At 36.4% G+C, this 23,968-nt stretch overlaps 1 protein-coding gene across 7 annotated transcripts in view; it reads right to left on the bottom strand.

Moving 5' to 3' along the window:
- The window catches only part of C2cd3 (C2 domain containing 3 centriole elongation regulator), a 143,547-nt gene that overhangs the window by 28,690 nt on the left and 90,889 nt on the right, over positions 1 to 23,968 (bottom strand). For all 7 annotated transcript variants that reach the window (XR_013437797.1, XM_021725087.3, XM_078046662.1 and 4 more), the window contains 4 exons: positions 18,167 to 18,305; positions 15,663 to 15,727; positions 12,387 to 12,592; positions 3,939 to 4,072 (listed from right to left, as the gene is read on the bottom strand). Coding sequence is in view for 6 of the 7 variants with exons in the window: in XM_021725087.3 (XP_021580762.2) it covers positions 3,939 to 4,072; positions 12,387 to 12,592; positions 15,663 to 15,727; positions 18,167 to 18,305 (544 nt within the window). In the remaining variant the exon portion in view is untranslated. The remainder of the gene's footprint in view (positions 1 to 3,938; positions 4,073 to 12,386; positions 12,593 to 15,662; positions 15,728 to 18,166; positions 18,306 to 23,968) is intronic.

The following is a 23,968-nucleotide window of genomic DNA, read 5'->3' on the forward strand; positions in this document are numbered from 1 at the left end:
TACATTGTTTTCGGAGAAATGTCTATTCAGATTCCTTGTCTATTTAAACAATTGGTTGCTTTTTTTTTTCTTTTCTTTTTCTTTTTTGCAGTGCTGAGGATTGAATTGTGACTTGTAAATTGTGACTTGCCTTGCAAATGCTAGGCAAGCACTTCTACCACTGAGTCACATCCCCTACCAGATTATTTGGTTTTTCACTATTGAGTTCTAAGAGTTCTTTATATAATCTAGGTACAAATTCCTTGTCAAATCTGTGATTTGCAAATATTTTCTCCCATTCTATGGGCTGTGTCTTCATTTTCTTGGTGATGTCATGTGCAGCATGAAAGTTTTTTAGTTTGATAAACTGAATTTATCTGTTATTTTTCTTTTGTTGTCATATCTGAATCACCATATAATCCAAACTTACAAAGGTTTACCACTGTTTTCTTTGAAAAATTCTACAGTTTTAGCTTTTACATTTAGACATGTGACCATTTGTAGTTAATTTTTGTGTATGGTACAAAGAAGAAGTTTGGTAGGTACATAGGCTCTTGCCTATAATTCCAGCGTCTCCGGAGGCTGAGTCAGGAGGATCACAAGTTCAAAGCCAGCCTCAGGAAAAATACAGTGCTAAGCAACTCAGTGAGACCATATATGTACTTAACTAAAATACAAAATAGGGCTGGGGATGTGGTTCAGTGGTTAAGTGCCACCCCTCAGTTTGATCTCTGGTACCAAAAAAAAAAAAAAAAAAAAATTCAACTTCAATCTTCCATATGTGGATATTCAGATGTTCCAAATACCATTTGTTGAAAAGACTATTCTTTCCTCATTTAGCCATCTTGAACTTTTGTTGAAAATCAGTTGAGCATAGATTTATGAATTTATTTTTGGATTTTCATTTCTATCCCACTGATCTACATTTTATTCTTGTGTATTTTCTTGCTTACTGTAGCTTTTTAGTAAGCTCTGAAATTGGGAATTTGTTCTTTTTTAAGGCTGTTTTACTTTTTCTGTTTCTTAACCATCCATATGAATTTTAGGATCAGTTTGACCATTTCCAGAAAGAAGTTAACAGCATTTTTGATATGAATTGTGTTGACTCTATAGATCAATTTGGGGATTGCTACCATCTTAATAATACTAAGTCTTCCAATCTGTAAACATATGGGATATTTTCCTATTTATGTAGATCTTCTTTAATCTCTTCCAATAAAACATGGCAGTTTTTACAGAATACATTTAATACTTCTTTTGTTATATTTTTTTATTCCATTTGGTGTTATTGTAAATAAAACTTTTCAAAATTTCATTTTTGATGATTCATTGCTGGTGTACAGAAATATAATTGATTTTGTAAGTTTTGAAAGTTTCTCAATTCTAATATGGTAAAAATTGATATATATAACTCAAATAAACTAATCTCTTTGGGGTCATCAATAATTTTAAAGAGCAAAGTGAGTTCTGAAGTGGAAATGTTTGAGAACCTCTGCTTCGCAAAGGTAGAACCAAAATACACAGTAAATGTTATATATTTAAAGCATACAATTTGATGAGTTCCAATACATGTAAACATCTAAGGAAATTATTATCACAAGATAATGAATATATCTATTATTTCCAAATTTCTTTTTGACTTTTGTAATTTCTTTCTCCTTCCCTCTCTCTTCACTTTGCCTTGTCCCTAGACAACCACTTACCTGTTTTCTGTTACTATATTTTAGTATGCATCTTCTAGAATTTTATATAAATGGAATTATATATATTCTTTTATTATAGCTTCTATTCCTCAGCATAATTATTTTGAGATTCATTTTGTTGTTTATCAATATTACATTTCTTTTTATTTTTGAGTAGTATTCCATCATATGGATATACCACAATTTGGCTATCTGTTCATCTATTGATGGACACCTGAGTTGTTTAGAGTTTTTGGCTATTATAAAATGACAAAATCATAGAATTTGCAGGGAAATGGATGGCACTAGAGCAGATTATGCTTAGTGAAGCTAGTCAATCCCTAAAAAACAAATACCAAATGTCTTCTTTGATATAATGAGAACAACTATGAACAGAGCAGGTAGGAAGAGCAGGAAGAAAAGATTAACATTAAACAGAGACATGAGATGGGAGGGAAAGGGAGAGAAAAGGGAAATTGCATGGAAATGAAGGGAGACCCTCATTGCTATACAAAATTACATATAAGAGGTTGTGAGGGGAATGGGAAATAAACAAGGAGAGAAATGAATTACAGTAGATGGGGTAGAGAGAGAAGATGGGAGGGGAGGGGAGGGGGATAGTAGGGGATAGGAAAGGTAGCAGAATACGACAATTACTAATTGGGCATTATGTAAAATTGTGGATGTGTAACCGACGTGATTCTGCAATCTGGATTTGGGGTAAAATTGGGAGTTCATAACCCACTTCAATCTAATGTATGAAATATGATATGTCAAGAGCTTTGTAATGTTGTGAACAACCAATAAAAAAAAATAAATAAAAAATAAATAAATAAAGTATAAAGATAAAAATCTTGGAAACTGCTGCTCGAGGAGTTTCACATTATTATTATTATTATTATTTTGGGGGGTTCTGGGGATTGAACTCAGGGGCACTCAACCACTAAGCCACATCCCCAGCCCTTTTGGGTATTTTATTTAGAGGCAGAGTCTCACTGAGTTGCTTAATGACTCGCTTTTGCTGAGGTTGTCTTGTGATCCTCCTGCCTCAGTCTCCTAAACCACTGGGATTACAGGCATGCACCACTATGCTGGGGTCATATGTATTATTACATGCATGTAAAAATGATTTGTTTCTTTTCTCATTTACTATTCATGACAACCCTTGAGTAATATATTACTTTCATTTAACAAATAAGAAAATTAAGGCTAAGGCTCAGAGAATTTAAGTAATTAGCTTAAGATCACATATAACCAATGAGAGAAAAAGCCAGGACAGAACTCCAAATCTGTCTGATCTCCAATACACTTCACCATCAAGACTTGGAACAAGGAAGAGTCAGAAACAGTTGGATTTCTGTTAGGTGAGGTGGTTAGAGAGGGAATTACAGTTTACCCTGGATGAATGGCTGGATTAGAATGTGACATTTTGATATGGTCTTTGTAAAAAAGTAACAGGGACATTTTTATGTGAAAAAAAAGCAAACCATTAAAACTTTTTGCTTTTCAAATTACTAAACAATGAACATTAGAGACACTCTCATCCCACCCATGTGTCTCTGACTGATTATGGTCAAACAATACTTACAGATAACAAAAGAATTATCTAAACCTTGGATCTAGGATTTGACAGACATATAGCTCTTTCTATTCAGAGAAAAGAGAATCTCTTCATATGGTAACCAAATAGAAAATTACTTACCAAAGGAACAGGACTTGGAGTGTGTAAGCAGTATGAGAGGGTGTTTTAGAATAAAGGGTCAACTCACTAACTGCTATTCTGGAGTGGGTGTGGTGGGAGGAAAGACACAGCAAAGACTCTCTGGTGGAAGCCACTAGGGTCTGGAAGGGAGTGGAATGGAAAGAAGCAATCTTACTGTTGGGCCTCTCTCCTGACCAGATGGAGCATGCTCTAGCCCTGATATCAAATATATGATGATGGTTGGCATAGTGAAAGGATGGGCCAATGGCTCTCTGCAAAATAGCTTGCATATTTTTGGGAGGGGAAAGATGATATATTTCTCCCAAAATGTTAAAGGCCTCTGAGGATGAGAGTGTTTCCTGCAATAAAGTAATACTTTGGTAACAGTAAACTTCTAATTCCTATCTTATGAAATTTTATTTTCACAGATCTTAGGGTTAGGGGTGAGGGGCATTGTGAATTCAGCAAAGCTTTATCCTATCTCTAATTTCTTCCTCTAATGAAGGAGATATGACAAGCAGTTCACATACTTCCACTCTTTGACCCCACTTCTTCCCATCAAGACATTTACTCACTTCCCAGGAGTAGAGAAATCAAGTTCCTTTGAAGAGGTGTGAACAAGCTGGTCCTGAATATGTCCTACAATATGGCTGGGGAATGCAGCATACATATCAGAGGCAGGGAAGGAAAAGGTATTATATATTGGGATCTGAAAAGCAATGAGAAAAATAGTACACTGGTTACCATGAACTCTCTTGGAACAAAGCAGTATATAAATAAATTTGTAAAATTTATTCAGTAGAATTTCCACTGAAGTCTGTTTTCTATGTGTTGAGCACTGTGCTAAGCTATTAGCATTTATTTTTCTCATTTAAACTTTACAATTATCTTATGAAGTAGGTACTATTATTATCCTTATTTTATGGACTATGTCATTAGATTGTTTATGCTCTTGTTCCTCCAGCTAGTTTGTAAACTCTGGCTGGACATTATCTTGTATTTATTTTACATGTGAGGACCAACTGGTTGTGGTAATTCTTTCTTTCTTTCTTTTTTAGTTGTGGTTGAATACAATACCTTTATTTTATTTATTTATTTTTATTTGGTGCTGAGGATCGAACCCAGTGCCTCACACATGCTAGGCAAGTGCTCTACCACTGAGCCACAACCCCAGCCCTGGCTATGGTATTTCTTGTCTTAAGACTATTAGGGTTGATTGGAAGAAAAAATATCTTCTATATATAAAGACCAATGAACCCTTGGTCATTTTCTAATGCATTTATCCATTCAGTAGGTATTGATTTATACTGTGTGCCAGACCCTGGGCCAAGGATGCATGAAGAAGACATGAACAAAACACAAGTCTTTGCTTCAACAGAGCTCCTCTATCTGGGACAGTTAAGAAATTTCTTTCTTTTAATTCTTCTTTAACAGTTGAATTCTTTGAAAGAGTTGTCTCTACTTACTATTGCCTATTCCTCTTTTTCCATTCTTTTTTATTTTTTAAAATGAAAGACCAATGATTTTAATGTAACAGACTTTTAAAAAATAATTGATATGGTTTCAAATTCTAATCTTATTTTATTTAAAAACAGAGATAAACTTCATGGAGTGTAAAATTCACCCTTTAAAAGTGTTTGGGGAGATTCAAGGTGGTGGGCTAGATCGAGGCAGCATTCTGTGTCGCTTAGTGACCTGAGACTCAAGTTGTGAGAATACTGCTTTTCTGCAAGGAAAATTCTTGCTCCCATGCAGGAATCACGGCCACCCAATTACTCACCCATGCAGGACTACTGGGTACCTGAGCGGGCACCATCCACACCTGCACAGAACTTTCGGCCACCCACCGAGCACCAAGCAGAAATCACCGAGGCCACTCCCATGCAGAATACCCAGCACATGCAGGAACTTACTCCTGTGTGGACCCCCATCTATCAACTGGGGCTCCCTGGTGGCCACCATCTTGGGACTCTACAGCAACGAATAGACTCCCCTACGTGCAGTAGCCTGCCTGTTCCCTGCACCCAAGAACTTCACACAGGCTCTGAAGTCAGCTGATAGCCACATACACCACAGAGCTCATCTCTGAACTCATCCTCCAATGCCATTGCTTGCCTCCCCACACCCTACCCGACAGCCCACTGCTGAAAGAAGGCGCCTCCATCTTGGGCCACCTTCATCACCCTCTTCAGTGGAAGGCAACACCCAGTTTGGAACTCCAGCTGGCCATGTACTCCCTCCTCTCCCCAGAGGCCACTACCCCAGCATAGTGACATCCTGAGGGTGGAGATACCAACTAACAACAGACAACTCACCTATTGGTGAGAAGGGAAGCAGGAAAGACATGGACTTCCAACCAAAACAATCATGTTTCTTCCTTCAAGATTTTTCCCCCCTCTACCTCTCCATTCTTCTACCCTCACATCCCTAACATACATGAAACCAAGTATTTTGCAAGAATTACGATTTTGAGGACTGGGATTTCTGAATAGTATATTATAGCTGTGTTGTGTGTGTGTGTGTGTGTGTGTGTATATATATATATATATTTTTTTTTTCTTTTATCCTACCAATTGCTACTATTTTAACATTTTTAATTTTTCTCAATATATATGTGTATTTATTTTATGTACTCTACTGCCTTCCCACTTACTTGTCTACCCAAAATTACTTCCTTTCCCTTCTCCTGCTACTAATCTTCCTCTTTAGATTTCTCTTTTACACTTCCTAAGATATAACAACTCTATATCCTCACCTTCTACTTCCTCAGCATATCATCCTACCCTCCCTCCTGGTTCTTTGTCTTCCATCAGAAACTGTAAACTTTTTTACAAACCTACTGAGTATACTGTGGATAATAATTGAATTCACCATTTCTGTATATTGTGACCAAACTGTAAACGTCTTAATACCAAACATTTGTTTTTAGGGTGTACACTGTTTATATTAGGAACTGATAACATTGTCCTTCACCTCAAAGGAGAGGTACTGGATCCCTACATGGGCACTATAAGCCTATAAGGTAAAAACAGTAACACCTTAGATCCACAGTGCTAGAAGGGAAGAAATACAAGCAATAGGAAAAAAAAAAGGAAGAAAGTGTCTCAAACAAATCAAGATACCACATTATCAGAATCCATGGCAAGAACAGCATAAGTAATTACTGAGAAGGAGTTCAGGATGTATATAATTAAAATGTTCTGCAAATTAAAGGATGATATAAGAGAGCAAATACAGGCATCAAAAGATCATTTTGACAAAGAGCTACATAAACAAATTCAGGAAGCAAAAGATTACTTCAATAAGGAGTTCTAAAAAAAACCAAACAGAAATCCTTGAAATGAAAGAAAAATAAACCAAATTAAAGCTCAATTGAAAGTATCACCAACAGATTAGACCACTTAGAAGATAGGACCTCAGACAGTGAAGACAAAATATATAATACTGAAAATAATGTAGATAATACAGTGAATATGGTAATAAAACAAGAGCAAAACATTCCAGAAATATGGGATAACATAAAAAGACCAAATTTAAGAGTTATTGGGATAAAGGAGGGAATAGAGATCCAAACCAAAGGAATGAGCAAACTATTCAATGAAATAATAACAGAAAATTTTCCAAACATGAAGAATGAATTGGAAAACCAAATTCAAGAAGCTTACAGGATGTCAAATATACTTTTGATCACAGCACATCCACACCATCACTTTATAATGAAAATGCCTAACCTACAGAATAAGGAGAGAATATTAAAAGCCACGAAAGAAAGAAATCAGATTACATATATTAGATTATGTGCAGATTTTTCAACCCAGACCCTGAAAGCTACTAGATCCTGGAACAACATATATCAAGCTCTGAAAGAAAATGGATGCCAACCAAGAATCTTTTTTTTTTTTTTTTAAAGAGAGAGAGAGAATTTTAAAAATATTTATTTATTTATTTTTTTTAGTTTTCGGCAGATACAACATCTTTCTTTGTATGTGGTGCTGAGGATCCAACCTGGGCCGCACGCATGCCAGGCAAGCGCACTACTGCTTGAGCCACATCCCCAGCCCCAGAATGTTATATACAGAAAAATTAAGCTTTAGATTTGATGATGAAATAAAAACCTTCCATGATAAAGTTAAAAGAATTTACAACTCAAAAGCCGGCACTATAGAACATCCTCAGCAAAATATTCCATGAAGAGGAATTGAAAAACAACAATGAAAATCAGCAAAGGGAGGAATTACACTAAAGGAAAAACTAATCAAAGGAGAAGCCAAGTCAGGTTAAATACCAAACATAAACAAAAATGGCTGGGAATACAAATCATGTGTCAATAATAACCCTGAATGTAATGGCCTAAACTCACCAATCAAAAGACATGGATAGGCAGATTGGATAAAAAAAAAAAAAAAAAAAAAGACACAACAATATGCTGCCTCCAAGAGACTCATCTCACAGAAAAAGACATCCACAGACTAAAGGTGAAAGGTTGGGAAAAATCATACCACTCTCATGAACTGCGAAAGCAAGCAAGGATCTCCATCCTCATATCAAATACAGTAGACTTCAAGCCAAAGTTAATCAAAAGGGATAAAGAAGGACATTTCATACTGCTTAAGGGAACCATTCATCAGTAATACATAACAATAATAAATTTATATGCCCCAAACAATGGAGCATTTTTATTCATCAAACAAATTCTTTTCAAGTTCAAGAGTCAAACAGACCACAGCACAATAATTCTGGGTGACTTTAACATACTTCTTTCACCACTGGATAGATCGTCCAAATAAAAGCTGAACAAAGACTGACATATATAGAATATTTCATCCTCAATGAACAAATATACTTTCTTGTGTAATACCACTTCTCAGAAGCACATGGATCCTACTCTAAAATAGACCATATATTATGCCACAAAGCAACTCTTAGCAAATATAAAAAAGTAAGATACTGGGGCTGGGGATGTGGCTCAAATGGTAGTGTGCTTACCTAGCATGTGTGAGGCACTAAGTTCGATTCTCAGCATTTAAAAATAAAATAAAGATATTGTGTCCACCTAAAACTAAAAAAATATTTGAAAAAGTAGAGATACTACCCTGCATTCTATCAGATCATAATGGAATGAAATTAGAAATCAATGATAAAATAAAAAAATAAAAGCTACTCCAACACCTGGAGACTAAATTTAGGCTACTGAATGAACAATGGTTTGCAAAAGACATCAAGAGGAGATTAAAAATTCTTAGAGGTGAATGAGAATGCAGATACAACGTATCAAAATCTCTGAGACACTATGAAGGCAGTACTAAAAGGAAAGTTCATTGCATGGAATTCATTCCTTAAAAGAAGGAAAAAGTCAACAAATAAATGACTTAACATTACATCCAAAAGCCCTAGAAAAAGAAGAACAAATCAACACCAAAAGCAGTAGGAGACAGGAAATAATTAAAATCAGAGCTGAAATCAATGAAATTGAAAAAAAAGAAACAATTGAAAAAACTGACAAAACAAAAAGTTGGTTCTTGGAAAAAATAAATAAAATTGACAAACCCTTAGCCATGCTAATGAAGAGAAGGAGAGAGAAAACTCAAATTAGTAACATATGTGATGAAAAAGGAAATATAACAACAGATACTACAGAAATACAGAAGATAATTAGAAATTATTTTGAAAATTTGTACACCAATAAAATAAAAATAAGGCACTGACAAATTTCTAGAGTCATTTGATTTGCCCAAATTGAATCAGGATGATATATAAACAGATCGATTTTTTTTTATTATTATTGGTCGTTCAAAACCTTACACAGTTCTTAATACATCATATTTCACAGTTTGATTCAAGCGGGTTATGAACTCCCAACTTTACCCCATATACAGATTGCTGTATCACATCAGTTACCCTTCCATTGATTGACATATTGCCTTTCTAGTGTCTGATGTATTCTGCTGTCTAAACAGATCAATTTTAAATGATGAAATAGAGGACGCCATCAGAAGCCTACCAACCAAGAAAAGCCCAGGACCAGATGGATACACAGCCAAATTCTACAAGACCTTTAAAGAAGAAATGAGGTCAGTATCACCCTGATTCCAAAAACCATGCCAAGACCCATCAAAAAAAGAAAACTCAGATCAATATGTCCAATGAACATAATGCAAAAATTCTCAATAAAATTCTGGCAAAATGAATATAAAAACATATCAAAAAGATCGTGCACCATGATCAAGTGGGATTCATCCCAGATATGCAAGGTTGGTTCAACATACAGAAATCAATAAATGTAGTGATCATCACATCAATAGACTTAAAGATAAGAATCATATGATCATCTCAATAGATGCAGAAAAAGCATTCTACAAAACACAGCACCCCTTCATGTTCAAAACACTAGAAAAACTAGGGATAAAAGAAACATATCTCAACATTGTAAAAGCTATCTATGCAGAGCCCCAGCCAATATTATTCTAAATGGAAACAAATTGAAAGCATTTCCTTTAAAAACTGGATCAAGACAGGATGCCCTCTTTCACTACTTCTATTTAACATACTTCTTGAAACACTGGCCAGAGCAGTTAGACGAAAGAAATTAAAGGGATACAGATTGGAAAAGAAGAACTCCAATTATCTCTATTTGCTGAAGATATGATTCTATACCTAGAAGACCCCAAAAATTCCACCAGAAAACTTCTAGAACTAGTAAATGAATTCAGAAAAGTAGTAGGATACAAAACCAACACCATAAATCAAAGACATTTCTGTACATCAGTGACAAATCCTCTGAAAGGGAAATGAGGAAACCACCCCATTTACAGTAGCCTCAAAAACAAACAAACAAACAAACCAACCAACCAATCTTGGGAATCAATCTAATGAAAGAGGTGAAAGACCTCAATAATAAAAACTAAAGCACATTAAAGACCTTAGAAGTTCGAAAGATCTCCCCTGTTTTTGGATAGGCAGAATTAATATTGTCAAAATGACCATACAACCAAAAGCATTATACAGATTTATGCATTCCAATCAAAATCCCAATGACATCCCTCAGAGAAATAAAAAAGCAATCATGAAATTCATCTGGAAAAATAAGAGACCCAGAAAGATGAAGCAATCCTTAGCAAGAAGAGTGAAGCAGGTGGCATCACTATACCAGAACTTAAACCATACTACAGAGCAATAGTAACAAAAACAACATGGTATTGGCACCAAAATAGACAGGTAGACCAATGGTACAGAATAGAGGACACAGAGACTAACCCACATAATTACAGTTATCAAAGGCATCAAAAACATACATTGGAGAAAAGACAAATGGTGCTGGGAAAACTGGAAAGCCATATGCAACAAAATGAAATTAAACCCCTATCTCTCACTATGCACAAAATTCAACTCAAAGTGGATCAAGGACCTAGGAGTTAATCAGAGACCCTGAGTCTAATAGAAGAAAAAGTAGGCCTAAATCTCCATCATATTGGATTAGGCCTTTACTTCCTTAACAAGACTCTTATAGCACAAGAATTAAACTCAAGAATTAATATTGAATGGAATCAGACTAAAAAGGTTCTCAGCAAAAGAAACAATCAGTGAGGTGAATAGAGAGCCTACAACTTGGGAACAAATTTTTACCACTTGCACATCAGATAGAACACTAATCTCTAAGGTATATAAAGGACTCAAAAAGCTAAACACCAAAAAAAAAAAAAAAAAAAAAAAAAACAACCAAAAAACCCAAAAAAACCCCCCAAATAACCCAATCAATCAACAAATGGGCCAAGGAACTGAACAGACACTTCTCAGAAGGTTATATATAATCAATCAACAAATATATGAATAAATGCTCAATGTCTCCAGCAATCAGAGAAATACAAATCAAAACTACTCTAAGATTTCATCTCACTCCAGTCAGAATGGCAGCTACTTAAGAATACAAACAACAATAAGTGTTGGCGAGGATGTGGGGGAAAAAGGCACACTCATACATTGCTTGTGGGACTGCAAAATGGTGCAGCCAATATGGAAAGTAGTAAGGAGATTCCTTGGAAAACTGAGAATGGAATCATCATTTGACCCAGTTATCCCACTCCTCAGTTTATACCCAAAGGACTTAAAAACAGCATACTACAGTGATGCAGCTACATCAATGTTTATAGCAGAACAATTCACAATAGTTAAACTGTGGAACCAACCTAGATGCCCTTCAGGAGATGAATGGATAAAGAAAATGTGAGATACACACACACTCACACACACACACATATACAATGAAATATTACTCAGCAATAAGATCATAAAATCATAGCATTTGCAGGTAAAAAAGGTGGAGTTGGAGAATATAATGCTAAGTGAAGTTATTCAATCTCAGAAAACCAAATGCCAAATGTTTTCTCTGATACAAGGAGGCTGATTCATAGTGAGGTTGGGAGGGGTAGCATGGAAGATTAGACAAACTCTAGATAGGGCAAAGGGGAGGGAAGGGGATGAAGGGGACAAGGGGGTAAAAAAAAAGATGGTGGAATGAGATGAACATCACTACCCTAAGTACATGTATGAAGAAGACATAAATGGTGTGAATACACTTTGTATATAAGCAGAAATATGAAAAATTGAGCTCTCTATATGTAATATGAATCGTAATGCATTCTGGTGTCATATATAACAAATTAGAATAAAAATTTAAAAAATAAGCCTAACTCCTAAAGACCTATTCTCTCTCTTACACTCACACACAGACACGTACACACAGACACGTGCGCGCACACGCGCGTACACACACACACACACACACACACACACACACACACAAAAAAAAAAATGTTTGATTAACTGGTTTCCAGTATATTCAGAGTTGTATAACTATTACTGTCACCTAAATCTAGAACATTCTCATCACTCCCCCAAAACCAGGAGGTTATTATGAGATAGGAAAATATAATGTGTTCTATAAGTCAGAAATCACCAGCGTACAGGATTTTATGGGCTTTGCTCAGTAGGACCCTTACTAGTTAGATGTGAATCAGGATACATACCAGTGTTCCTGGGGTCTCCACCCCACGTCTTGCTTGTCTTTCTTCTTTGAAGTGCATCAAACTCTCCAAAGGGGAGATAGCAACTTTTATCTGCCCCTGGCACTCTCCACTGAAGTCTGTGATGTTATACCAGCCACAGATGAACTGGAAGCCAGACAGCAATGGGGAGAGGTCCACCGAGGCAAAGCCAATCACCCTCTCTTCATCTGTGGAAGAAAAAGAAGAGTTGGGCAGCTTGGCTGGGCATACCCTGCCAGTGAGATTAGAGGCTGCACAGAGAAGCTGATCAGGCAACTTCAGAAGTTTAGTGATTCCAAAGCCATCAAAAAAGACAGACGATGAAGTTGAAAGAGCTGGTAACAAGAGCCTGCTATGAATTCCCTTTCTGCAAGGTGAGGGAAAAAATGGCAGGGTTGAGCCTTGTCCTTATGATATACGTAACTAGAAAATATCCCTAACTTAAGGAACACTTGTTCTTTTCCCTTGGTTATCATATCTCAGTGATTTTCCTCAGGGCATTGAGTTTTGAAACTATGGAATTATAAGAGATTTGCATTTTCTTATTTATTCTTATCTGTATTTTCCAAAATTTCTAAGATATACATATTTATTATATCTAATTAAGAACAAATGAACACAAATTACAAAAAGATGACAATCCCCTGGAAAACCGACATAGGTTACTCTATTTGTAGTCCCCTCTTACAGAATGTTCTGCTCCTTTGTTTCTCAGCTGAGGTGTGTTCTGAGAAGCCTCTAATATCCTAGTCTGGGTTAGATGTTCCCTTTCAGAGTACCATGGATTGCTTAATCATACTAAACTATACATTTTTTGTGTCCCTCACTGGCTGTAAGCTCTGTGAGGTCAGGGACCATGTCTATCCCTGGCACTTGTCATAGTGATTGACACAGAGTAGGAATTCAAATACCTGTTGAGTATAGCCTTTGTGTACTGCTTTGAGTACTTTCTATAATAGATTTGCTGAATCTGTGTGGAAAGGATGGATTTAAGAGAAGTCTATACACACTGAGAGAATTAGATAAATATTGCTTGGTTTGGTCTTGCATTTTCTTCACCTTCATTTAAAACAGAATCTTACAGGACCCTCCAGAGAGTCTGAAAATCTGCAATTTATTCTCTATACCCAATAACTCTAGAACAATATCAGCATAATAATAAAAGTATATCTACTTATTAAGCAACAATTTTTCCTCATGAAACACTGAAAGACAAGTACTATTATCCTAATTTAAAAAATGAGGAAGAGAGAAGAGATAAAGTGATCTATTTCAGGTCATATAGTTATTAAATGGCAGAGTCAAAATTTGAACCCAGGTATGCATATGGCCAAAGCTTATTCTTTTTTCTTGCTATTGAATTGAAGTGAACTCTGGTCTACTTGATGATTTCTCTAGCACTTTAGAGGGGGCGGGGGTGGAAAGCAAGAGAAGAGTGAGAAGCCCAGCTAAATATTGCAGGAATTTCTTGTTTTGATTTAAAGAAATCTGATTTTTTGATCAGTTTTTCTGCATTGATGAGGCTGGATAATGGTGGGACCAGCTAGCTGAATGCAAAGCAGCAACATGGAACTAACCATCAAAACAAGAACAAAGGGCTGGGGTTGTGGCTCAGTGGTACAGTGCTTGACTAGCACATGTGAAACACTGGGTTTGATTCTCAGCACCACATAAAAATAAGTAAATAAAATAAAGGTATATAAAATACAATAACATTATTTAAAAAAAAAAGGACAAAGCAGCCTTCACAAACAGGAACACAAGCAGAAATACTTTATGTAACTTATATTACACCCTGATTACTCTGGTCTTTTAGGCTTTGTGGTCAATACTGAAAATTAGCATTGGCCAACAAAATACTGTGACTTTGTAGGTGACTCCAATTGATGAAGGTTTGGAAATAAGCCCTAGTAGGAATCTTTTTTTTTTTTGGGTGGTGCTGGGGATCTAATCCAATGTTCACGCATGCTAGGCAAGCACTCTATTACTTAGCCACATCCCCATCCCCCAGCAGGAATGCTAAAGGAATTAGGTTTACAAGAGGGATATAGTGAAATAAAATTTACTAAGCTTACTAAACTGTGAGATGGTGGGGAATCCTTAACACCTCATTTTTCTGTGACATCTAAACTTACCAGCATGGTGGAGTATAAGCAGTGAAGGTTGGATAGTTAGTTCAGAACTAAGCTTGAATCCTGACTACACCAATTAATAGCTATACAACTTTAGTTGCCACTAAACTTCCTTGGGCTTCAGCTTTTACATTTATGACATCAGATTAATTGTATTTGCACCTTGCAAGATTAGAGATGTCTGTCAAGTTCTTGGACACTGTCACTTGTTAATAAATACAATAAAATTGACAGGGTATTCATAAGTATCAGGCTCTTATTTACTTCTCTCAAAACCCTCTAAAGTAGGTACTATTATTTTTCTGAGTTTATAGATATGAAAACTGAAGCACAGAGAAGTTAAATAATTTACCAAAAGTCATATTGCGACAGTAAAGGGCAGAATTGGCATAATGAATCCAAAGACTGGCTTTAGAACCAATGTTCCTTTTGGTGGGAGGATACTGGGGATTGAACCCAGGGGTGGTTAACGACTAAGCCACATTCCCAGCTCCTTTTTATAATATTTTGAGTCAGAGTCTCCATAAGTTACTAAGGGCCTCAATAAGTTGCTGAGGCTGGCCTTGAACTTGCAACCTTCATGATTCAGCCTCCTGAGCCACTGAAATTACAGGTGTGTACCGTTGTGCCAGCAGAACCAATGTTTTTAACACGACTGGGTTATGCCGCTGAATAAATGGTAGTTGAGTAAAACTGGGTTCAAGGACCACGATGTCAGCATCTCTCTGAGTTTTTAAAACAAGGGAAAATAAGTTTTCTTTTGTACTACCTAAAAATGCTAGTGTCTCTTGCTTAATAAACCAATCAGTGAAAGGCCTTATCATGACACAAAGTGAAGAGAAATGACTGTATGTGGCATGCTGGGCACTGGTTACTGACAGACACAACTGGAAACATTCAAATGTATTTGGATTTCTTCACTAAGCAGGTAATCAAACAAAATATAATTTCTAAGTATTAAATTCCACTGGAGAACACTGTGGCCTTCTGTGGGATTTCTCCCAATCCCCAAATATCTGCATCCTTAGCACCATCAATGCCACGGCTTCACTTGGTAAAAAAAAAAAGACTGCAAATTGTCAACAGGACATAGCTTATTTTTATATTCACAGAACAGAGTTCATACCTCCTTTATGCCAAACTTTGAAGACCAGGGTTTGCTGTGGGTCCAGAAGCAGCTCTTTTGATAGCCTATTGAGAAAAACAATCACCATAAATTAACTGTGGGAATCTTCTGTAGTATGAATCTTAGATTTGAAGATTTCTTGTAGTTTGCAAAATAATTTCCCAGTATTGTTTCACTTCATCCTCACAGGCATCTTCTAGAATATACTTTTATCTTCATGGTCAAAATGAGGGGACAGGCAGCACAGAGAGATGAAATAACTTGCCAAGACTTGAAAACAGTTTCTCAAGCTGCAGCACTTCCCCTTCATCCTGGTATTTACATTCAAACTGTTTCTCTAAGGGAATTGGGTATGGGAAGGGAGCTTCTCAACATGTAATTAACAGTTTTATTGGGAGTGGGTAAGGATTCTTTTGAAGTTTTAAGGTGAGAGAATAGTAAGAATGGAAGAGAGAAAAAAACCCAATTATTAAACACCTACCTGCAGGCATAGTACTATGTGTTTCATATATATTTAATCAACATGAAAACCTGTGGCATGGGTGCTATAATCCTGTTTTATAATCCTGAAGCTAGGCTCAGAGAGGAAAAGTGATTTACTTAAGGTTATATAAGAGTAAACAGCAGGGCTGGATTTGAACCTTGAACATCTGACTCTTCTACACTGTGCAGAGGCAAGGCAACAAAATAAGAATGTGCCTAACTTTCAAAGCAAATAAAGAAGCTGAAGTGGAATTTACTAACAACCTCTAATATATTTTATATAAAGAAAATTGCAGTTCTCAATTAAAAGCTAAAGTTTGAAGTTCTAAAACAGGGGCCACTACTTTAGGTGAGCAAGATGGAGATCCAGAGAAAACCAAGAGACTTCATTTCATTCCCTAAACAGCACTAGTGAACCTACTGGAGAGTCTACTTCAAGATCCAGAAAAGACAGTATGATAAAGTGAAAGTAACACAGTGTTAGGATTCTAATTGTAAACTTAATTTTGTGATAAAGATATTGTAAACAGCACTACTATTCATTTTTATTTTAATCCTGCCTTTGTTTTCAACAAAAATATGTAACCTCCTTGGCCACAATCTCCTCAACTGTAAAGTTCAGGGACAAAATCAGGAGCTTGCTAAAAGTCCCTTCATTGAGTTTGTGAAGTTTTATAATTATTCTGTTAGACTGCCTCTACTTAGAAGCTTAATCTTTTGGTTTCTTGACTTTTGGGATAGATTTAATATTTTAGATGAGTATCCTGGTTACTATGTCTCGAATTTCTGTAATTTCCAGTAGCTCACTATAATATTGCTAAGTTTTCAGCTTCTGACTTGGGTCAGCCTCTCAAATTATACAAAACTGAACATGTGAGCAAATGATGAGACTCAAGTACATGAACGCTGCAAGAAAATAGATTAGAGAGTATGTACTATGGCTGGTGTTGGTGGACAAGAATTAAATTTTGTAAAAGGTGAGGCAGTGTAATGATAATTAGCATTAGCATCCACATATTTAATGATGCTCAGAGTAAGAGAAGAAAAGGAAGGACAAACACTGCACCCCACTTGTGGACCTTCTATGCCAGCCCCCCACCTTAGTAACATGATTGACAAAAACTCCACCTGCTATTTTTTGAGCTTATTAAAGGAAAGCTGATGTTTGTTATACACATACTATGTACTGTGAAGTAGTATTTCTAATTTGAACCTTATAATAACCCTATAAAAATTATACTTGTTTTACAGATAAGGAATCTGAACTAACTTGTTCACACAGCTCGTAAATAACAGATGGGGTTAGAGGTCAAGTCTCTCTGGTTCCAAAGCCAAGGCTCCAGAGTATTTTACAAGGATGAAAAATACACAGCCTTTCCTGAGGTTTGATCTCTCTGACTGGAGTGCTCTTTTCACCCTACTTCAACTGAACAACTTGTATACGTTCTTCAATTTTTTTTTTAAAAGTTGTTGATAGACCTTTATTTTATTTATTTATATGTGGTGCTGAGACTCAAACCCAGTGCCTCACACATGCCAGGCAAGTGCTCTATAGCTGAGTCCCAGCCCCAGCCCATACATTCTTCAATATTTAGCAGAGGTATCTTATTTATGAAGCTTATCCTGAATTTTCAGGATGGCCCAAATACTCTTTTTATTCTGAGCTCCACTAGCAACCTTTTTACGTTTGTTACAACATGTGTCACACTTAATTGTAATTTTTTATTTGTATTTCTTCCTAGTTAGACCTTGAACTCAATAGCAGAGAATTTCAATGCTCAGTGCCTATAGCAGAAGAGGGTATATAAGCGGCTGCCTCACTGAATACTTTCTGAATGCTACTGATTAGAGTTAAACCACTGTTAGCACTAGTGAATTCATAAGCACTAGGATTAAATAACTGCCTGCATAAGAAAAGTATTTTTTAGGTCTGCTTAAATATTGTGTTAATTACTTTGTGCTTTTCTTTTGGAACAAAAGGCAGATTCTGGGACGTCAATGGAACATCAGCAAATACAAACCTTGACTGCTGTTGAAAATTCCAGATGGGAGAATCTGTGTTTTCAATCACTTGGGTGTACACAGGAGATGGCTCATCAGCTGTTGCAAAGGATACACAACAACTGGGTATTGATACTTTTCGCTCTGTCAAGGGGCTCCCTGAAATAGAACATAGAGTGACTATACTTTAATGTACCAAAAAGAATGTGCTAGAAGTAGCCTCCCACTATACAGTACAAGCAGGATCATTTCTAGCCCTTTTTGACCTTTGGATCTTTGAGTTACTCCCTGTACCTACAATGTGTCTAGTGATTTTTCTACTACTGCAATTTTTCTTTTAAGATTCTGTTCATAAACAATTCACAGCAAGAAGGGACTTCTCCCATCTCTTCAAGAGATGATGGGAATACTAGGGAGAGGAGAAAAAACTACAGAGTCTTAGACTTAAGAGTCAGACGATCAATTATTAGCTCTACCATACATGTTCTGTGTGATCTTGGGCAAGGACTGTCTAGGTCACAGTTCCTTCAAGTAAAATGGGACATATTATACTTATATAACCTAAGTAGGTTATAAGGATTAAAAATATGCACTAATAGTAGATACAATATCACAGGCACTGTTCAAAGAAATTTACATATATTAACTCATTGAATCCTTAACATAACCCTATGAGACAGGCATTTTTCTATTATTATTCCTTTTTTATAAACCCGTGGTATGGAGAGATTAAGTTAGTTGGTCACACATTTAAAAACCCGTGGTACGGACAGATTAAGTTAGTTGGTCACACATTTATTAAATGGTGAAACGGAAAGTGAAATTTAAGTATTCAGGCTCCAGGATCCATGTTCTAAACCATGTCCTACTTTTACTTCAATGGAGTGTTAAAGAATCCCATAGTACTGCGTGAAACACTGAGTACTGTGCTGGTGTTAATTTTTATAAGATCAGGTTTCCAAAGTGGGAGACTCAGTGAAGTCATTTATTCTGTCTTAAAACAATTTAAAATGAAGATGGTGGATGATACTTGATAGTCTAATTTAGCTGTTTAATAAGATAACCCACTAGGCCACAGGTGGCTATTCAATGTTAAATTAATTAAAATTAAATATGATTAAAATTCATTTCCTGGGCTGAAGATGTAGAACACTTGCCTAGCATGTGCAAGGCCCTGGGTTCAACCCCAACACAGGAGGGGAAAAAAGTCAGTTCTTTGTTTATAAATCATATTTGAAGTGCTCAATAGCTGTATGGGGCAAATGGCCACCATACTAAACAATGAAGACACAGAACACTTCCATCACAGAATCAAGTTCAGGGCTGGGGTTGTAACTCAGTGGTAGAACGCTTGCACTGGGTTTGATCCTCAGCATCACATAAAAATACATAAATAAAAAAAAATATTTTTTAAAAAGTTAAAAAAAATCAATAAAAACATTTTATATTATGTTCCATCATAGAGACATATTTGTTTAAACCAAGCAAAGCATTTTTGTCCCCAAATTTTGGTAAAGGATTGATGTGTCATGCTGTTTAATCTCATGACTCAAGCATTTCAGGATAAAAAATCAGACCAGCAAGCATTACTTTTATAGTTTTTACTGGGCACAATAATGAAAGAAATTGGGTGACAGAAAGAGAAAAGGGAGAAATAGAGACTTTGTGAGGAGGCCTTGGAAAAGAACTGAAGTGGAGGAAGAGACCTGCTAATTTCACAAGTGAGACCTAGTGGGAAATAAAGCAGGTAGGGGAGCCTTAGAATTGGAAAAGGACTAAAGTATAGAAGAACTATAGAAGGACGGGGCAGTGGCACATGCCTGTAATCCCAGCAGCTCAGGAGCAGAGGCAGCAAGATGGTAAGTTTCAGGACAGCCTAAGCAACACAATGAGGCCCTAAGGAACTGAGTGAGACCGATCTTAAAAATAAATAAATAAATAAATAAAAAGGGCTGGGGATATATTTAGTGGTAAAGTGCCCTTGGGTTAAATCCATAGTACGAAAATAAAACAAAACAAACAAAAACCATATGAGGAATCAAATAATACCATTGGCTACAATATGGCAAAACCATTTTATAAGCATATTGGTGAAAGAACAAGGAAAGATGATTCTAACAAAATGGAAATAAGCAAAGAATATTTAATGGAAACAGTACTCATCATTGTTCACTTAAAAAGTACAGAATAGCACTAATAATACCTTTATCTAGTGAGCTATCTTCTTAAAAAATTTTATTTTAGTGTAACTAAATAATATTTATATTTAGCATCTACCCCACCTACTTTCATTATATTATATTCCTTGATTACAGAGATTGAAAGTGTTAAAAACTATATTTCCAAGACACATACAACTAGGATATGGAGGGAAACTGATCTCTCCTACTTAAGATAACCTTCACAAAAGATGTGGATGGCATACATGAGGCAGAAGTCACCCTTCATCTCCTGTGTTTGCTAATAACAAGGAACCTGCAGAGATATTGTTTTCTGCTCCAGGATTTGGTCCTGGATATAGACAGGCCCTGGTAATGGCAATGAGGATAGTTTGTGATTCTTGAATTTGTTTTGGCACTGTATCTTGGACTTAAAAGATTAAGAGGTTCTCTCATGAAAGTTTAGCCTAGAGCCCAGTCCTTTAAGCCTTTCCAATGACATGAAATACCTTAATATTCCATACTAACCTGCTTTCTGCTTAAAAACAGCTAGAGTGGGTTCTGTTTCCTACAGCTAGACTCTGCCTGATACAACCTCCCACTCCCTACTTTCCTTTGTGGGTTTTCATCTTCTTTTTCTTCTTCTTTTTTCCTCTATGGTATTGCAGATTGAATTCAGGGCCTTGTACACTCTAGGCCTGAGTTCTCCCACCAAGCTACATCTCTTTTTTTATTTTGAGATAGCATCTTCCTAAGTTGTTCAGGCTGGTTTTGAACTTGTAATCCTCCTGCCTCAGCCTCCGGAGTAGCTGGAATTATAGATATGCCACTGTACCTGGTGGTCTTAAGCTGTTCAACTGATTTCTTCTAATAAAATGTAAACTCTCACAATTAGGGAGAGATAACCTGCCTCTATCACAGCAGTTCTCAAAGTATTCTAGAGTAATCTGTGTTTCCTTCAGTAGACTGAGGATGCACAAAAGGGCCCAATGCCCTTATAATAGGTTTGCAGAATCACCTGTGCCCTCTGTTTACAGAAGGCTGCCAGGGTTGGAGGAGAGAAAAGCTGACTCATCTACTTGCATGCACACAAGCAGAGGTTTCCAAAAACAGACAGATCATCAGAGAGGATTACCTGCAATTCTGAGAGTCAAGATAACTTGTTTCCCATGTTCTCAAACACTAATTTAGTATACCACCTCATTCTAGTTCCTTCAACCTCAGTTTTTTCATCTGAAATGTGCTATCAATTATTTTCCACTATATATATATATATATATAAATATAATGTGAGATTGAATGAAGGGCACTTTACCACTGAGCTACATCCCAAGCCCTTTTTAGCTTTTATTTTGAGACAGGGTCTGGTTAAGTTGCTTAGGACCTCACTAAGTTGCTGAGGCTGATGCTGAACTTGGAATCGCCTCCAGAGTTGCTGGGATTATAGGCATGCACCACCATGCCCAGCTTCACAGTAAAATTCTAACTCTAGACGTACACCAATATTGCTCAGATCTCTTTTTCATACCACTGGCTTCCCACCCACTGAGTTTTACTTGTAAAGCAACTATTTGCTAAAGGCCTTGAAACAAAATTACTATTTTGACTTTGGAAGAAAATTGTTCTTTAATCAGTCTTAAGCAGAAATGCTCCTTTGAGCCAAACAGGCAGGTGATAAATCAGGATTCTCTGTCTCTCTCCCTTGTGTATAAACTTATTTGAGCCTGTTTATGTTTCTGGAAAAGGTCAAGTTCTCAAACACATTTGGAGGTGGCCCAGAAGAAAATCACTATTCCTCTCACAGGGTTGAGACACACATTGAGAACAGTTAAGAAGACCTGAGCGGAATCAATTTTATCATTCCAGAGTTTTCACTGAATTTCCTGTGTTTTCCATAAGAATGAAAATAGTCTTTATGAATCAAGAATGGCATAATTGTTTTAATGAGATTAAAACAACTTCTTTTGTTTTAAGAAAGTGTTTTCTTATACACACTAAACTCATGCTGATCATACTTATGAAAATCACCTAAGATAGGTGTCTCTCTCCTTATTTTACAAATAAGGCAACCAAGGAACAGAAAAGCAAAGTGGCTCACTCATCATGCACCTGGTTAACTAGAATTTGGAAGAACCAGCCAGATTTCCTGACTCCTTCTCTAGGGTTTTTCCACTGTAATAGTTCTAAGTAACTCTATTTAGTTAGGAGAAGAGCTTTCCCCTTTAGCCTAAAGTGATTTTCACTTTAGGCTAGGAAAATTTTCCCCTCAAGTATTGCCTAATTTTATATATTATACAAATTTAGTCCAGTTCTCTTAAGCTAACATTAATTGACACCTCTGTGTCACACATGCACAAGATTAGTCATATTTGATTCTTGATCTGAGAGAGATAAAAAGAGATCATTAAAATGCACTAAGATAAACACTATGCTAAAAGTGGGAACCCAGGGATGCCTGTCCTCCTGCCTGGGTAGGCTAATGAGCACCTCTAGGAGTTGATGATACTGTAGCTAATTTTGTTTCCTGGGCATAATTTATATTCCTTCAAATCACTTTACCTCTTAGTTTTTCAGCTGCCTCATTTATAAAACAGGGCTAGACATAGAACTGTCTTGTCAAATGTGAGTATGAAAAAATCTTAAGAGTACTGAATTAAAGCTGATACTTTTTTTTTGTTTGTTTTTGTTTTTGTTGTTATTGTTTTGAGACAGGGGTCTCACTATGTTACCCAGGCCGGCCCTGAACTCCTTGGCTCAGGACATTCTCTTGCCTCAGCCTCCTGAACAGCTGGAATTATAGGCATGTGCTACCCTGTACAGCTTAATGTTGTTTCATAATAGAAAGTTTCTCAGAGCTTTTTCTTTTTAATTTTTTATAGATGTTAATGGACCTATATTTCATTCATTTATTTATATGTGGTGCTGAGGATTGAACCCAGTGCCTCATACATGCTAAAAAGCCCAGAGACTCAGTGCTCTACCACTGAGCCACAACCCCAGTCTTCAGAGCTATGGATGAAAACTTTGAGACAAAGAAAGGACAACTTGTTAAAAAATTGACATGCATGTACGCATGCACGTACGTACATACCCTATTGTTTAGGGGCACACAGATGAATCTTTCTACTAGAATATAATTTCCATAAGGGTACCACACTGTCTATCTTATTCACTGATTTATCCCTGGCACTAAAGACAGTACATAGCACATAGCAAATACTACAGTTTTGTTGCCACATGAATGACTGCATTTTGAATAAACAAATGAGATAAGGTCTTTGCTCTTGAGCTGCTTAAATCTAGTGAAGAAGAAAATCATGGAAACAATTTTAGTACCATGTGATAAGACACAACACTGAAGAAGGCAAAAGTGGTAAGGGAGCAAACAGAAGGGGGCCTTTACATCACCTCTGGTTCATGGTGATGTTTGAGTTGAGTCTTTGGGAGAAGAGATGAAATGAACCAGGCAAAAGAAAAGAGTGACAACAAGGGGAAAATTTAGGGGAGAGGGCAAGGTTGAATAAAGGTAGGGAAGGAATTCTTTATGCCATGAATTCCTTTGACCGTCAGATAAAGTCTCTGGGCCTTTTAACAATGTTTCTTTAAAATGTGTAATACAGAAGCCAGGTGTGATAGTAATTACAGCCACTTGGGAGGCTGAGA

The sequence above is a fragment of the Ictidomys tridecemlineatus genome, chromosome 4 (genome assembly GCF_052094955.1).
Source record: "Ictidomys tridecemlineatus isolate mIctTri1 chromosome 4, mIctTri1.hap1, whole genome shotgun sequence".
Taxonomy (NCBI): Eukaryota; Metazoa; Chordata; class Mammalia; order Rodentia; family Sciuridae; genus Ictidomys; species Ictidomys tridecemlineatus.